This window comes from Engraulis encrasicolus, chromosome 21 (genome assembly GCF_034702125.1).
Source record: "Engraulis encrasicolus isolate BLACKSEA-1 chromosome 21, IST_EnEncr_1.0, whole genome shotgun sequence".
NCBI lineage: Eukaryota > Metazoa > Chordata > Actinopteri > Clupeiformes > Engraulidae > Engraulis > Engraulis encrasicolus.
Genome location: NC_085877.1, coordinates 17,888,071 through 17,906,460, shown reverse-complemented (window position 1 = coordinate 17,906,460; position 18,390 = coordinate 17,888,071). Strand labels below are relative to the sequence as shown.

Below are 18,390 nucleotides of genomic sequence, written 5' to 3'. Positions count from 1 at the left end.
CACGCACACACACGCGCACGCGCACGCACACACACACACAAACACAAATTTGAATCACCTTCGTAGACAGCAGACCTAAAGTCAAGGCAGCTCATATTTCCCTGATGCTTTGTAGGTAGTAAGTGAAACTAAATATCTGAAAATGGTAGGTCCTATATGCACACTTGTGGGCACTTCAGTGGAGCATACTAGCTCTAAAGCTAGCTCTGTAGCTTGTGAGCAGGTGCCTCCAGCGTTCACCTGTTCCCCAAGTCTCTCCATGAGAGGCTATGATCTATGACAATTATAGGCCCAGACATTAGTCAGCACGTGCGGAATGGACGTGTTAGTGTGCTGTCAATTCTTCATGCATCTTTGCCGTACACAAACAACCAAAGAACAACAATGGCATCAATCCCTGAAGACTGTCGACCCACCGGGAAAATGCCCTGTATGATTACCAGACCAGACTTGCAGAACAACTGCAGGGAGAGTCTCAACATTAAAACACTTTAGACAGCAGCATGGCATTATCGACACTGGTGTTGAAGTAAAATCAGCATATCATGTGGTAGTATTTTTTAAAGCCGTTTTTGAATACAGCAGTTCCAACATCTGAACATACAGTACATACCATCCCAAAGTGCTATACTTGGTAACACGTGCTAGGTAAAATTGAAGCAAACAAGTTTCACCCACTGAGAGAATAAAGATATTAGTAATAATAGTTAATTATGTAATATTTATATGTAATATTTAATAGTTAAAAATTATACATTAAATTCCATATGCTGAACACATCTTGATTTTGTTCCAGGATGCAGGTAAGGTTTGCGATTGGCTGGGACTATGTGCTGTCGAGGGAGACCACAGGCTACAGCAGGTGATGACAAAGCTCCTAACTGCACTGGAATCTTCAGACCTCCAAGTAAGAGAGTATTTATTATTGTACCCAGCCAAACTTACATTATGGAGGGGAAAAAACTGTTCTCCTGTTTTCCTTCAATATCAGTTCAGTGATTTGGACACCAAAGGTTACATACTACATGTTATACAAGAGGTCAACAGGTTTTCCGATTTCAAGGACTTTTTGAGTATTATTTCAGATTTTTTTTTTTAATTGTTACAGGTTACCTGACTAGAGAACTTAAAATTCTGATAGCAGATCAAAAAAGAAGGCTATGTTTATGTTTAATGCTGTATTTTTGCTAAAATCATGTTGATTTTTGTTTCTTCTACTATGCGTTAGTCATCTCATGACTTGCACTGCTCTGTTACGCAGGTGGGGTTTAGTCTTCAGTGTAAGTTCTGTGTCTACCTGCTTCAGTTTTTGGAGAACATCCTGCCAGTAGAGAAGACTGAGGTAACAACAACATTAACATATACTGTATAGACATATATAAGTGGGCTTTCATAGTTGACCAAGTCGCCAGAGATGTCCAAAGTTTTAAAAAAACACCCAGTTTCCTTCCAACACACGTAACTAATCAGAGTAACCAATACACTTGTGTACTTGTTCTTAATAATTTTTATTATCTTAATCGTTTTTTTACCTGCTCCTCTTATCCCTCTCAGACTGCTGTTGCCCATGCGCTGGAGCGAGTGTGCGGGCTCCTTCCTCCAGCTTACCGGCAGCAGTGTGAGGACTTCATCGAGGCGTACAGCAAGAAGCTGATTGAGATGCTGCTGGACAAGTCCTCTCCACAGACCATCTGCACCCTGCTCCTCATCTGCAGGGGCATGGAGGAGGCCCCAGCTATCGGTGAGGGAGAACACTGTGTCTCAACAGTCAAAAGCAAACATTTTTGTGTGTTCTCAATTGGTTGCACCTGGTCAGAAAGGTTTTATGAGGAATTATTTTGTCTGCTTGTGAGAAGTCTATACATTTCTTGGTTTTATCATAAAAAATGTCTCACAAAAAGAACCTTTTTGTTTGCCACGATGGCCAAACAAATATCAAATATCTGGAAAGCTGCACTTGCAGAGCCTCAAGCCATTGCATTGCAGAGGGCCGGGAAAACGTTTACAATACATATATACTTGGAGGTAGGGCGTGGGGTTCAGAGGTGTTCCACATCATGATGCAAGGACACGGAGGCACCAGCCATTGATGATGGAGAACACCCAGGGGCAAAGGGGACAGTTGTCCCAGGCCCAGGGAAAGAGGGGGGGGGGGTCATTATATCGTATCTATTGGGATGGCAGGCCTTTTCAGATGACTTTGTCCTGGGCCCAGCCAAAGCTGTCAGCGGCCCTGAGAACACCACTACCTACAATACATTTGGAAGTTCATTTAACATTCAAACTACAAAGGTGATATATCGGGAAAAGAAAACGAGCCTTGTGGCACATGAGGACATTTGTATCTGTTTCAAAGGTTAATTTGAGAGCAAGTGTTATTTTTCAGATAACACATTTATATTTTAAATGTTCTCAAAATATTTGAACGGCAAGAATTCACACAGATGATGAGACGTCTGCACAGTCATTTCCAAAAATAAAATGCAAAAGTCAAAAAACGGCGCTTATGTCATTTTGCAACGAAAACTCTTCACTTGTACCTATTCTCTCTTGTCTTTGTCTAAGGTTCCCATATGAGTGGCTATGCTTGCGCCGTGACCAGCTACAAGTGCCGTAACCTTCTCACTGCAATAGAGTGCGGGGTTAGTACAGATTTTATGATGATTTCATGATGATTATATTTTATATGTTACATATAGGCCTAATATGGTAAAATAACCACAATGTTGAATATTTGTGTTGATGCAGACATTTTTCTTCTTGTCATTTACAGTCAGTTGAATTCTGTCAGAGACGTGTTTGGATGTAAACTCCTCTGTGCAGGTAAAACACATCTCATGTTACTGATATACAGTATGACCACAAACAAATTACACATGAGCATGAGTTTTAGCTCCATAAAATGGATATTTTTTAAACCAGAGTTTGACGTGGAGATTTCTGAAATGTATCTGTTACAATAGTTTTTTTTTTTTTTTTAAATCTGCATGCCGTATGAGCGGGCTCAAAACATGTAAACGGATAAAAGAAATATTTGTCTTTGGAAATATCTGCATAGACCTATGTGTAATCAGGGCCTTACTTTTCTTTTTTCCCTTAACAGAAGAGACTACTGGCCTAAAGGGGAATGTATGGCTTTGTCTTTTATCAACAGCTGCCATCACAGGTCAATATCAGTGACCACAGATCTATACATTCATACTGCCAGCCCAATAGCAAAATACGACACCCACTTACGCATGTCTGTCCATTATCCACTCAGTTTCACAGTCTTCTGTCTTTTATCATTGAATGAATGCATGGTATTTGCAAATGTCATACAGTGTGATACACACAGTGCAAGTACATGCAAGGAAAAAAAACTGTTTAAATAGGTTGGTGACCTTGATTTTATTGTCCATTGCAAACAGAGAACGTGTTCAGATTACAGCCATATATATAGCTGTATGTAGGACTGTCTCTGTGTTTGCCAAGGAGGCAGGCTAGCTAGTTCAGCTCGTGACAACTATTATTGATATAGGGTTATGGGTGGATGGCAGGGCTGAACTGGACTGGACTGGGATCAAAAAACAACGTCTGCATTTTTGGCATAGACCAGCCCCCTCACGCAGCCCTCTGACTTTCTACAGCACTATGATTAGCTCAGTCCACTGTCTATATTAAAGGTAAACCGGTAACACTTTACTTTACGGATCGCTAATAAGGTGGTAATTTCATGTTAATTTCATAGTTATTTCATAGTTATTTCAGGGTAATAACTGTTTGTTTTTAGTAACAACAGCAAAATAACCATACAGTTTCCAGTGCATTGTGGTGACACCCTGATGACGGTGACACTTTGTTCACACACACACACACACACACACACACACACACACACACACACACACACACACACACACACACACACACACACACACACACACACACACACACACACACACACACACAGACAATGCACTGGAAACTGTATGGATATTTTGCTGTTGTTACTAAAAACAAACAGTTGTTATGCTGAAATAACTATGAAATAACTATGAAATTCACACGAAATGACCACCTTATTAGCGATCCGTTAAATAAAGTCTTACCGGTAAACCAATGGGCCGTCCTATCTCAACTGAGGGCAGGTCACTAAGGACACAACCCAACAAACAAGCAAATAAAAACAATAGTGTCAGCCCATGAGGACTGTCAGCCCACAGGGAAAATGCCTTGTATGCCAGATTACCAGTCCAGCCATGATGGATGGATGGAGCATGTCAAGGTCTTTGAATGGGAATTCCTTGTTGTGAATTAGTTATTAGTTCAGAAAAGCACCGATGAGTTAAACCTATCTGTCCAAAATGGCATTTTGTCATCATCCATGTTGTGTTTTCTTTCAAGCCAACCCTTTGCTTTTCTCCACAATTGCTCTAGCTTTTTAATAACAATTATTTTGTAGCATTCTATAAACATTTTTATATTAAGCAAATAAATTACTTTGCTAATCATTTACTTTTGTTTGAGGAGTTTTTATTCACTAAGAAAACCACTGTGGTATCCAAATGAAACCACTGGTCCACCATTCTTTACATTTCCCTACAACAGTCGTTTTCAAAGTGGGGGCCGGGGACCCCTGGGGGGCCGTGAAGCGATGCCAGGGGGGCCGCGGCAGGATAAATATAGCAAAATAAAATAATAATTTAATAAACTGAATAAATTAAGTAGCCAAAATGAAACAAAAATAAGCTAAAGCTGCTAAACAATCCCAGTGGGATCAGTTTCTTTTGTAGGCCTTAATGTTTAAGCCTATATGTGTATTATGCTTTCTGTAGTACTTAAATGGGTTGAGGAATGCACCAACTTCATCAAGTTGTGAAACCGGGTGCACAAGAAAAACAATAGTGTCGCACGGCCCATATCAAGGGGGCCTTGGATGGACTCTACCGGTATATGGGGGGCCTTGTCAAGGCAAAGTTTGGGAAGCCCTGCCCTACAGTGTGGGGAACAGAGGCACAAAACACAAAGTAAACCTTATTCTAACCTGATTCACAACAAACCAGTGAATGAGAGTGATGAAACACCATGTTATTCAACAGAAATTATAACCCTTGGTGACAGGTTTGAGGAAGAGTGGACCTGCTTAAATGTGATAAGATTGGTACCAAACACCTCACAAGAAGGTGCCCGAGAACACAAAAACTGTACACGCTACCCCTTCACTCTTTTTATCTGTGTTTCCATCATATCTTTTCAGTCCAAAATCCCTGAAGACCTGCTCCCCTTATCGGCCGAAATGTCAATAAACGGAGTATTGCCAGTAAGCACGTACTATAAACAGCAGTATAACTCATTCTTGTAAGCATTGTGTTGGCTTATTTGCTGGTCTCTTTAGGAATGCGTTGGGTGGGAAGGGATTTTTTTTACCTGGTTTCGTTCAATAAAATAGTCAGGTAAAGAGCAGAACGTCCATTTACGTGTCCCACAGAACATGCACAGCATGAAGAGGAAAACTGGAGCTATGTTCACCTACATCCAACTTCTGAGTTTGCTTTGCATTCAGTATGCAGGTGAGTGGAATTGGAGCGTTTACGGCTGAATTGATACGCTTTAATGACAATACACTTTTACTGCTGAAATATATTCAAGGGAAAAAAACAGTGCTGCTGTAGATTAATTTAACTTCAAGATGTCAGGTTGAACTCGATGTATAGCTTCACTGTATTACAGCAAACAGACATTTTCAGAATAACTGTATTTACACTATACACTACAGTTAAGACTACACCGTAGTGCAGGAATAATGTTGTTTCTGGATTTTTTTTGCCACCAGTTTCAGCACAAATTCAGGTAGACATTCCAGACTTGAACACTGGACCGGGGGAAGAGGTAAGTTGTCTCTGACTTTAAGGTCTGTGTTAACAACAGAGTTTGACATTGACTTCTTTTGCTCACTGATCACTCTCACTGATCACTGGGGTTGGTGGTTCAGCCTTTCTACTAGCCACAGTTCTGTTATCACTTCTCTATTTCTTTACCTGCATCTGAGCTGAAGTAAGATGAAGCGGTGAGAAAAAAAACATGAAAACAGGAACTGGGATGAGAAATGAGCTTCTTCTTCAATTTAAATACAAACAACTAATTCATAAGATGCAGGCAACAGAGGACAGGCCACGGTCTGTGACATACCCAAGAATAGCCACGTCTGGCCTGTATGTGGCCAACATGTGACTGGTTGTCAGGTGCCAATGTCAGACCCTGATTAAAAACTTGCGGTATGTGTGCCACTGAAGGGCTTAAATGCAGATAGCCTACCAAATTTGACATAAAGGCCATATAGAGTAAAACGCTACAGTAGACCTATATGCTGATAAAAAGACTGTTGCACTGCATTAGTTTTTTATTACTGTAGGGCCTATTCCTACAAATATGTCAGAAATGGAAACATATTTCAGTCCATTCACATCAGTCCTGCCTATACTTTCAAAGATGTTTCAGTTGGTTGTGAGAGTCATGCATGATTTTATAAAGAAATTAAAAAGGGAAACAAGATGTAGCGTTTGTTTAAAAAAAAAAAACATTTACAGCAATGGTGGCCTTCATAGGGGAAGTAAATGTGTTTTTCACAAACAACTCTCAACTTAGACGCATGTCTTCACCACCACTCTGGGTGAGGAGGAGCAGGAGATATTTCAGGTCCCTTTTCTGAACAAACAAACTTCTCACTTCATTTAAATGTTTTAACACATGGCCCCTGATATAAGAGTGCTGTTGCCAGAATGGCAATGACAAAGTCATAATGTACGTATACTTGACCCCTTTTCACAGAGACTATGTTAGCCTCAGCCTGTCAAACTAAATTGTAATGATCGAGTCTTAATGTGTTACTTAAAGGACACTGTGTAAGATTTTTAGTTGTTTATTTCCAGCACTCATGCTACCCATTCTCTAATGTTACCTTTTTCATGAATACTTACCACCACCATCAGATTCCAAGTATTCATTGTGACTGGGAAAATTGCATGCATGAAAAGGGGGATCTTCTCCATGGTCCGCCATTTTGAACTTCAAGAAATATACATTTTCAGCTGCAAAAATGACTGTACTTGGGCCATACTAGAAAACATTAGTTTAATACTTATTAAACTTTCATGTTAAGATCGAATTTGGCAATAGGCAACCCAGTTTCAATGAGCAGCATAGTTGCAGTACCTTTTTTGACCATTTCCTGCACAGTGTACCTTTTAAGGCTCTCAGTAATGTCATAGTAATGTTGTTATGATCATTTATTTTCATCTTTTCAGCAAAGAGTGAACAGGCAACATCTGCACAAACAGACTATGGCTCAATAGTAATGTCGTCATAGCACTGTAGTGTACAGAGGCGATTCTAGGGTCAACAAAAATCCAAAAGAATGAACATTCATTCGAAACAAATCTCCATTGTTGTAGTTAAAAGTGTGATTGTTGTTCACCATCTAGTGGCTAGGGGGCCCCAAGTGGCTGCCTCCCCGGGGACAAGATGTGCCTCTGGTAGTGTAGTACTATGGCAGCAAAGTTTGTCAGCAAGGTCTTTGAAGGGAGCTGACGGGTGGAGATGTAGAGCAGCGTTAAGGTTGTGAGCGCCGTCAGGGCCACTGCTAGAATTAAGCAGAGTAAACAGAGTGCTTAGGGCACCAACCAGTGCTTGGGTGACCAACCACTTTGCCCTCAAACTTGAGGCCTCTTAAATTAGAATTGACAAAAAACGTAATGAAAAAAATATTGAATTTCATTTCAGAACACATAGTTATTAGTATTATTTAATTATGAGGGGGGCCTCCTGACCAGTTATTGTCAGGGCTTCCAAAACCTTAGCAGTGGCCCTGAGTGCCGTGATGGAACCATCATCCCCATCTTCCACATCTGCAGCCATGTCAGGACCGTTCCAAGCTCTTTGGGCCCTAGGCAAACAGGGATTTGGGGCCTTTTTCCTCTCCCCAAACTATTGCGGAGGGCCCCCTCAAGAGAGATTTCAATAGCGGTTTCAGTGCACCTTTCAATCATTGGATTCAAAAGGGTGCTCTCACACGCAAAAAGTTGTCATTGCTGTCATTTTAACACAAGTTCATCATTACCAGGTCTTTACCAGGGTGCCCCTATCATGACCCCTTTTCATGACGGGCCTGTGTGGCTGGACTTCGTGATAGGTTGCTGGAGTTAAACATGGGACGCAGAGATAAACTAAGGCCTATTTAAAAGGCCAACTAAAAGCCTAAATACAACTTCCCCTTTGTTAATCTTGGTTTTGTTTTCACAGGCTAATTCTTGTGAGGCATGTGAAATGATCGTGGAGCGTGTTAAAGGCCTGCTTTTGAAACCAGAAGTTCAGGTCTGAAAAAAAAAAAATCATGTGTGTTTAATGTCATACCACTATTTGTTGCATACTATACTACAATTATTATATCACTGCTGAATCGTTTTTTTATAGTACATGAATGATATATTGTACAAAGAGCGGACCTAAATCGCATTGCAATGTATACGAAAACAAACTGGCTTTACATCCCATTCCATTAATTTATACTGTCCACATGCTGCACTGCCAGTGCTCATGCAAGTAGCTCGATAGTATTTCAACATTTTCAAAAAGCATTCAAAGTGTCTGTGAGTGTTTTCCACCCCGAATGGCCCTGTGATCCCTGTGATTGCTTGCTGTTTTTTTGCCTTTGCCAGGAGATGATCAAAAACAACATGACTACAGTGTGTGACATGCTTCAAAAGGCGGGGGCAGCAGGGTTGTGCAAAGCCGTGGTGGACAGATACCTCCCCATAGTCTTCATCGCCGCCGAAAAAGTCTTGGTGTGTGGACAGCTTTTAATCTGCTTAATACATATGCCAGTGTCAAAATGTAGACTCTTGTTTCTCAATGGAGGCTCTACAGCAATTTGGGGAGGTGCTCGATTGCAAATGGGGAGTATTCATTTATTTATTTATTTTATTGTTAAGGGGGGAGGGGGGTGGCAGGCTTATGGTGAAGTCAAAGGGTAATTGGGAGGCATGTGATAACGTCAAGTGGGCCTTTGTTCAAAAAAGGTTGAGAACCACTGATGTACACACTCACATGGACTGACATGACATAGGCCTACTGCACTTGCAGCAGTGGCTCCCAACTTTTTCTAATTTGGGGCCCACTTGTAATTTTCACAAATGTTTGCAGCTCACCTCTAATTATACAACTAAAAAAATAGTCAGCAGCAATACACACAGAAATACTTGGACTTCTAGAAAATGATTTCTTGGTCCACTTGGAATACCCTTGCAGCCCACAGATTGAAAATCACTGTGCTACTGGAGTATACTTGTCCAGCAACTAGACAAACACAAATGCAGTATGTTTGCAACCCGTAACTATTTGTGATGTACTTTCTTCTTCTTTCCTGTTTTGAATCACAGAACCAAGATGATCTTTGTTCTAACTTGGACCTTTGTGGTGAAAATGAGATGACGATCATGATGGAACAAGTTAGAACTGCCCTCACGTCACCTTACCTCGAGGTACATTCATCATTTTGTTTGCAAATGAGAGAATCACGGTTGAATTGTGTTTTTTCAAGATATTGACTTTGATTGTCAATGTCGTCGCGCCTCATCTCACAAGGGGTCAGAGGCCACAGGAAAGCATGGGAGAAGGTAGTTTGACTTAGTCAGCCTGTTTGATTTGACTGTTGCAAATGCATCACTCTGAACAGAATACCAGTATAATTGTCACTGTCCCTCTATTCCATTTGTGAGGAAAAAATGTCTACTCATGCCATGTCATTTTCTAGTTACAGTGTGTCTTCATGTGCCTGAGATGTGTGCCCTTGCACCAGGGCCAGAGTAATGCACAGGCTAGATATAGCAGCAGACTAGGCCAACGCCTACCAGGGGGTCCCTAATTGGCCAAAGGAAGAAGAAAAAAAACAGTAATTACATATTACATTAATAAAATAATACATTGGTAACAATTACAGAACAATATGTAGTATTGAATAAATCAGTGTTGGGTTGAATGCCAAATCTTCATTCTCCCCTACACAAGTTGGCAGACATCCGTCTTTGCTAGATTGGAAGTAAGGAGCTGTCAATCTTATTTTGTTGCAGAATTTAACAGAATTAGGATGACTAAGGTCCCAGTACTGACAGGGGCTCTCTGAAGGCTATTAATAACATATTTTATCAGGTGTTGCCTTACTATATTACCCTGGTGAGCTTAAAACATGAAAATACTAGTTCAGAATGGAACGGTTCAGATAGCTGACGGCTGTGGGTGGGACCAAAGCGTTGTCGTTATGTTTCAAATTGTCTCTGCACTGCCTTGGCCAGCACCATGACCACAATCAAGCAACGGCTGTTCGTTAGCTGAAGCTCTTCTGCTTTCTCTGCCGCCCTGCGGCAAACAGACTCAAACAAAAAGGGGTGACCTTGAGTTGTGATTGATGGGGCTGGTGCTAGTTGTGGCAGTCGTGGGCCTACCCGTCTTACAAGGACCAGCTCTAGACTACCTCACCATGCACATCCTCTAGGTGGTTGTAGTCTAGTACAACGCTACTGCAATATCTGAAATCTTTTCATGGGGCCTGAAGTATCCAGTAGCGCCTCTGTATCCTTTTGTGTAACTGAACACCTGCCATATCAATATGTTTGCTTGTGTCCTTTCAGCAAACCCCAGGACCCTGTGCTTTCAATGTTAATAATGTTATATGTTTGCTTGTCCTCTTTCAGCAAACCCCAAGGACCTTTTGCTTCCTGTGTACCTTTGTCGTCGACCGAGTGCTCGGACTGCTCCCCATAGACCAAGTCGAGGTAACACAAAAGCATCAAAGTGTGTTCAGCTTGCAGGGGACAAAATGTACATTTTTTGCATAGCAGTTCTTATCTTTTACTGTGTGCCCACCTACCGGTCTCTCCTGCTCCCAACACACATTCCTGGTGTTGCAGCCTCTGAGTCACTTTGGGTCAAACTGATATATAAGCAGATTAAATGCAAAATACGGTTTGCCACCCATTCCCTGATAGTTTTGAGCGTGGCTGGGTGTGCGTCAAACCCTCAATATTTGCACTTTCAGAGGAGGTGTACAGAAAAGCCGAGTTAGTCACTCACCTGAACAAAAATGCATTCTTATTTGGGTTAGTCACTAACTATCTACGTGGAATACCATCAGGTCTTACACTGCTCCGAAAAGAAGTGACAAAAATGAGTACATTTGCGGTGCGTTTCCAGGCATTAAAAATATCGTATTTCCATAGGGTTTTGGGGCCTTTTTACAGGTAGAGACAGTGAATAGCGACAGGAAGTAAGGGAGAGAGAGGAGTAGGGATGGGAAATGACCCGGGTCAGACTGGAACCTGGGTCCCCGTAGGATTGCAACACAATATGTGAAGAACTTATTGTGCTGCACCACAGCACCCCCTCCAGGCTATTGTAATATCTACTTGCAGAGCTCTCCAAAAAGCTACTGTATGACTTCTAAAGCAATCTCCACAAATCCTTTTCTTCTTCTTCTTCTTCTTCTTCTTCTTCTTCTTCTTCTTCTTTTTCTTCTTCTTCTTCTTCTTCACTATTTTGAGTATAAGGTGACATCGTGGCAGTCAGAACTGGATTGATGTTCATTTAATGTTTCTTAAGAAAATTCAAAGAAATAAACATTTTTTCATGTATATTAACTCTGAAGCACAGTCAAAAATTAATACCATAAATCATTATTTTAGAATATTTTTAAAGTTGTCCGTACACTGTGTATCATTTTGTTACAGTATTTCTCAATTGGTTTTGTACATTTCTCGAATCTCTCTCGCAATTTGCAAAACATAATATTCATTCTCAAAACAGCTTTAACAAATGGCAAAACACGGTGGATAACCTGCAAATCTGAGTCTCTTGCTCAAAACCCTTATTTGTCTTTCAAAAACCAAGTTTTTGTGTCAATGAACGTATCAGCGCCAGCAGAATGGTTAGTCATTGTGTCATAGTGTATGGACAAGCTAGTCAAATCAATTTCTCATGTTGTCAATTGAATAGTACACTCTTGAGGATCTTTTCTGAAGCGAAATGTTGTTTAGATTGGATGGGATATGTTGTAAATTCAGTTTTATATTACATTGATCAGATAAGATTGAGATAGTTTCATGCATTCAGTGACAAAGCTTTTTGAGTGATATGTCAAAAGCAATTGATAATGTACGAAATCACTGAGAATTGTACACAGCCATGGCATGGTGGACGAGAGCATTTGCTATATGCCGAAAACAATGAGAAACTGATTTGACCATGTGCACAGGTAACACCAGGAAGTCACAATTGAACAAAGACTTTTGAGAATCATTATTCTGTTGTGAGAAATGTACAAAACCAATTGAGAAAAACTGTAAATAGCTCTTACCATGTGAAAACTATGAATTGTTGCCCTCTCTTGTAGATGGGCTCGCCGGCAGGCCTATTCACTTTTTGCTGAAGAAGCTTTACAGTCATTATCATTTTGGTGACCATAGGCTCTGCATGAAAGGGTTAACGTTTTTGCTCTTTCGTGTCACCTCCAGGACGTCCTTGTCACAGTGCTGGGCCTGGTGTGTGACGTTCTTCCGGGCGCCATCCAGCTGACGTGTCACACGCTTGCGGACACGGTCATCTCCACGCTGCTCGGCGTGCTCAGGGGCGTGTTGTCCTCCGACGTCATCTGTGGAATACTGCAGTTCTGCAGCCACGCAGAGGAAGCTACTCTGATGCGTGAGAACCCACACACACACATAAACACAAGCACACACACACACACACACCCACACACACACAGACACACACACACACACCAGGGCTTGACATTAACTTTTTTCACCCACTGGCCACTGTGGCTAGTGGTTTGCCCGAGTTACTAGCCATTCAGGTATTCCACTAGTCACAGATTTTATATTGTTTTTCCTTCTTTATCATTATGATGTACGTCTAACCTTGGAAGATGAGGCGCTAAAGCAAGATTAGAGTATAGCTTTCTACATGGAAGTATATCAAGCAAATAGAAACTGAGATGTTGAGCTTTTTCTTGACCTTAAATACAAACCGTTGAAACACAAGGGGCAAACAATAGAATATAGGTTATGATGCGTATGTCATACCAAGGAATAAGCTGCCAGCCAAATTGGCTAGTGACACTGAAAGTATCACTAGCCACAGCCAAGTTTTACCAGCATTTGGCCGATTTGTGCCAGTTTCAAGCCCTGACACACACACACACACACACACACACACACACACACACACACACACACACACACACACACACACACACACACACACACACACACACACACACACACACACACACCTGTGCTTGTGGGCATCAAACACAAGCATTCCAACATTAAATTTAAAAAATGAAATGTTTAATGTGTAATATTTTGCCTTTTTATTCAGCTGTGTAGGTGTTTGACGGGATGCACTTCTAAGGATCAGCCCTACACTGACCTGCCTGTCCTTCGTCAAAGGAGTCAATTTGTGTGTGATGTGTCTGGATCTCAATGTACCGGATCTCAATGACTGTACCTTGGAATCAATTTTAGATGCCATTTGTCTTATTTCTACCAGGTGTTTTCATACATTTCATACATACTTGTGTCACTCAGTCTCTCTCTAGTCAGTTCAGGTGAATTGGTTCAGCTAGCTCTTTGGGTTGCCATCAAGAACTGTTTATCTCATTAACTTTCATCAAGCTTCATCTATTTCATTTTTTTTTTTAAGTTTCACTGAATGTCTGAAGTACCTCATTGAAATGACGTCAGATCTATTTCTGAATGTGTTTCAACTCTCTCCTTCTCTGTTGAATTGTTGAATTCATTATAAAGATTGCTTCTGTAATTCTTTCAATAAATTCTCCTTGACCAGCACACATATTCCTGAGGGTATGTACAATTTCCCACCACAAGATGGAGACATTGCAGAGCCGAACAACGCCTTATTTGTTGTACCCCTGTCAAAGCTCTGTACTGCCATACACGGTGAAGTGAGGATGGATGTTGGAATGGGCTAGGCCCACAACTTTTGTAGGCTACGGGTCCATTTCAAACTAGAACCTCCATCTTCAGTTTGATTGTTCATGTGTTTAGCCGTGGTAGAGTAGACCCTAGATGTGTTTAGGCCCTTCACCTCCATCCATGGTAGGCACCAGACTCACATTGCTCCAGGGACTGTAGCCAATACCCTACTAACCAAGCCACTTTGGATAAAAGCGTCAGCCAAGTGTAATATAACATCCGCCATTGTGTGTGCACCACTGTGAATTACAGTGACAATCCCTCTCATTGGACATGCCGAGGCAGAATTGCTTGTCTGTTATATGCAGTGTTGGAACAAGCGCAGTAGTCCTAACTTCATTTTGTCCAGTATGGACAAGGTTATGCAAGAGGTAGAAGGTAGAGGGGGCGCAACAAAAGAAATCCAAATGTGCATACGGAACATACTGTAAATAGCAGTGCTGGGCTGGGACCAAAGACCATGGCATTTTTGTCAGAGACCAGCCCCGCACACAGCTCCCCCTGCTTTTTTATTATGATTAGTTCAGTCCACTATATATTCTTACGTAGTTTATATTCTACGTAGCTTATATTCTACGTAGTTTATATTACAGATGTACCAATTGGACGCCCCATCTAAATTGTGGACCGGACTGTCAGGGGGAAAAAAACAGCATGGGACTGTCCGACCACTGGGACAATGACTTGTATGCTGTGGTGAAAGTAGACTGGTGCGCAGCACCGGTATAAAATGAACAGCTGTGGCCTAATTGACCATGGGGAAACTATATCTTTGAGGCTTTGTTTTGTAGTTGTTGTCATTTTCCTATTTTGTAGGGGTCGAAGCACCGGTAAGACATGAAAACTATTTTCACCCCTGCCTATATGCCAGATTACCAGTCCAGCCCTGATGTATAGCTATGCAGAACCAGCTTCCAACTATGTGGTAAAGCCGGTTAAAAAAGCTGTGGCATGCAATAAGTGAAAGAAAAGTGTAGACAGACATCTATCACCTGGATTGAAAGGCTTCCTCTTTAACGCTTAACTTTTTCTAAAGTAGTGTTTCTCAACAGTGGCTCCACAATCCCCAAGGCAAATGGGGGCTATAATCGATTTTCTTTTTTAATACTTTGGTGCATTGGCAAGCTTACGATGAGATGAAGGGGGCATTTGTTCAAAAAGGTTTGAGGCCCACAGTTCTACAATGTACAAGCCTCTTATCTCACATTCTGTACCATGTACTGTGCAACGATGTGAATCACGTAAAACATCTTGGGAGTGAAATTACAGCCGGCTGTCACCGAGTCTCATTTTGACCAGCTGTGGTGAGTGGCAAATTCGTCATGTCCATTGGGTTATCTAACGGTTAGCCTGGTGGCACCGCCCTCCAAATATTGGTCTGAAAGGTGCAGCTGGGACACTACCCACCACTGCTGAGTTTTCAAAATGACACGTCATCCTTCATTCCTGGCTCGAAATAATGACGTTGTCCATGTCATGTTGTAGAAATTACCTCCCGCGGGGGCCTACAACTATAACTTAGGGGCCCCCGGGCCATTTTAATCCAGCCCCGCTGGCTGGTTATGTGAGTGGATAGTAGTTCTATTTTCAATTGTTGAAAGAAATAGTTTCCAAACTCTATGATCAGATAGAAAGCGATGGAAGGTGATGTCCATTTTAGAAGGGGAGTGATTCCCATTTTTGACCCTGTCCACCTGGACAGAAAAACCTCCTGCCTCCTTCAATGTCAAGCACATACAGTGAGTCCAATAAGTATTTGATCCCTTGCTGATTTTGTTGGTTTGCCTACTAATAAAGACATGATCAGTCAATACATTTTATGATAATATGTATTCTAATATGGAGAGACAGAATATCAAAAAGAAAATCCAGAAATTAACTTAATAGAATATATATTAATTTATTTCCATTTCATCGAGCAAAATAAGTATTTGATCCCCTGCCAACTGATTACAGTTCTGGGTCCACAGACCAGATGGGCACTTCTGATCAACTTGTCATCTGAATGAAAGACACCTGTACATACTAACATGCATAAAAGACACATTGAATCAGCAGAATCAGTCCATAGTATGAGTGAATCAGTCACACTCCAACCTCACCATCATGGGAAAGACCAAAGAGCGGTCAAATGATATCAGGGACAAGATTTTAGACCTGAACAAAGATTAAATGGGCTGCAAAGCCACAAGAAAGAGACTGGGTATTAATGACCCAGCTGTTGATGCATTTCTTCCAAAATGCGAGGAATACGAAATGACTATCCATCAGCCTGTCTAGGGTTCTATACAAGAATTGACATTTTGTAGGGATTTGATAACCATGTGAACAGAAAGAAAGCACCCTAGACCTGTACGGGATGAACTAGGCAATGATATCAAAGCTACTGGGACCAAAATCACTGAGAGAACTACTGGTAGAACTTAATTCCACAGAGGTTTAAAATCCTGTAGTGCACACATGGTACCTCTACTTCAGAAGGAACCTGTGCAGTCCCACCTGGGGTTTGCCAACGGACATCAGACTGGTTTAGGATATGATAAGGAGGTGCTGTAGTCAGATGAAACCAAAATCAAGCTGTTTGGCATGAACACAATTCAATGTGTTTTGAGAAAGAGTACTGCTGTCTATGATCCTAAGAACACCCTCCTCACCATCATGCATGAAAGTGGTATCATTATGGTTTGAGGGTGTTTGTCTGGCCAAGGCACAGGACAACTTCACATCGTCAATGAATGGATGGAGGGAGACATGTAATGTGCAATCCTGAGTGCAAATGTCCGTCCCTCCACCACTACACTGAAGGGTGGGCCATTTTTGGATCTCCCAACATGACAATAATACACAACATACAGTCAAAGCAACGAAGGAGTGGCTCAATAAGAAGCATATTAAAGTCGTGAAGTGGCCTAGGCAGTCTCCAAATATTAACCCTATAGTAATTCTATGGAGAGAACTGAACCTCCCATTTGCCAAGCTACAGCCACAAACTATTCATGTTTTGGAGATAATCTGCAAACAAAAATGGGCAAAAAATATTTTCTGCTATATGCACAAACATTGTCATCAACTAAAAGAAGCATCTGACCTCACTGCTAGACAACTAGGGCTTTGCCACAAAGAACTTTATCTTCTTTAGCTAGAGGGGTCAAATACTTATTAGCCTAAATTAAATTCAAATAAATTAAAATATATTATTTTAAGTTATTTTCTGGAATTTCTTTTTGATATTCTGTCTCTCCATGTTTGAATACATATTATCATACATTTATAGACTGATCATATCTTTATTAGTGGGCAAACGGGCAAAACCTGCAAGGGATCAAATACATATTGGACTCACTGTACATCCCCTTAAAGCGATGGTTCGGAGTAGAATCACCCTAATGCCATTTGAACCGTGACACCCATCCACCATTACACCCGAAGTGTTTTCTGCCGCAGGCTTACATCAACAGAGTTGCCGTGTTATTCGATGTTTATTCCGGATAGCTTGACTCAAGCGCATATGGATCCTGGGCACCGTCTCCAAACTTTCCCCACAAAAATAACATGTCATGACACCAAACTTCTACAGTATAACAAATGTGGTTTGTACTCACAAAAAGATGAATTTGAAACTTTGTACATAGTCCAGGAGTTTATTAGTAACAACACACGAGACGATTAGCTTTTCTGCTGCTAAACATCCGTCGACGTCACTTCCTCCAGCTGGGACTGTAAGGTTTGTGTTTTAGTCCACAGCCAGGATATATGCACGAGTGTGGCATCGTCTTCTATTTATTAAACGTGGTAAAATTTAAATCCGAAGTGGTTAATTTCTAGTTGTAGCGCAAGCTGTCTTTTTGAGTTTTCCGCCTTCTGGACTCACGTGTATTTGTTTCCATCAACAAAGTCCCAGCTGGAGGAAGTGACGTCGACGGATGTTTAGCAGCAGAAAAGCTAATCGTCTCGTGTGTTGTTACTAATAAACTCCTGGACTATGTACAAAGTTTCAAATTCATCTTTTTGTGAGTACAAACCACATTTGTTATACTGTAGAAGTTTGGTGTCATGACATGTTATTTTTGTGGGGAAAGTTTGGAGACGGTGCCCAGGATCCATATGCGCTTGAGTCAAGCTATCCGGAATAAACATCAAATAACACGGCAACTCTGTTGATATAAGCCTGCGGCAGAAAACACTTCGGGTGTAATGGTGGATGGGTGTCACGGTTCAAATGGCATTAGGGTGATTCTACTCCGAACCATCGCTTTAATCAGGAGTCTCTAGTTCAGTGGCTCTCAACCTTTTTGGAACAAATGCCCCCGTCGTCCTCATCATAAGCCTTCCAAGGTCCCCCTGACCTCAACAATACCCCCTT

General features: G+C 41.4%; 2 protein-coding genes across 2 annotated transcripts in view; both read left to right on the top strand.

Moving 5' to 3' along the window:
• LOC134437589 (prosaposin-like) overlaps positions 1-3,590 on the top strand; it is a 108,219-nt gene extending 104,629 nt beyond the window's left edge. The window contains exons 6-11 of the mRNA XM_063187071.1: positions 797-907; positions 1,262-1,342; positions 1,555-1,741; positions 2,566-2,642; positions 2,774-2,823; positions 3,104-3,590. Coding sequence (XP_063043141.1) covers positions 797-907; positions 1,262-1,342; positions 1,555-1,741; positions 2,566-2,642; positions 2,774-2,809 — 492 coding nt within the window. The 3' untranslated portion in view covers positions 2,810-2,823; positions 3,104-3,590. The remainder of the gene's footprint in view (positions 1-796; positions 908-1,261; positions 1,343-1,554; positions 1,742-2,565; positions 2,643-2,773; positions 2,824-3,103) is intronic.
• Positions 3,591-5,407: 1,817 nt separating this feature from the next.
• LOC134436944 (pulmonary surfactant-associated protein B-like) lies at positions 5,408-13,886 on the top strand. Its single transcript, XM_063186315.1, has 8 exons — positions 5,408-5,552; positions 5,816-5,871; positions 8,281-8,352; positions 8,697-8,822; positions 9,417-9,518; positions 10,728-10,808; positions 12,543-12,729; positions 13,411-13,886. The coding sequence occupies exons 1-8, from the start codon at positions 5,474-5,476 to the stop codon at positions 13,416-13,418; spliced, it is 711 nt and encodes a 236-aa protein (XP_063042385.1). The 5' UTR covers positions 5,408-5,473; the 3' UTR covers positions 13,419-13,886.
• The last annotated feature ends 4,504 nt before the right edge of the window (positions 13,887-18,390 follow it).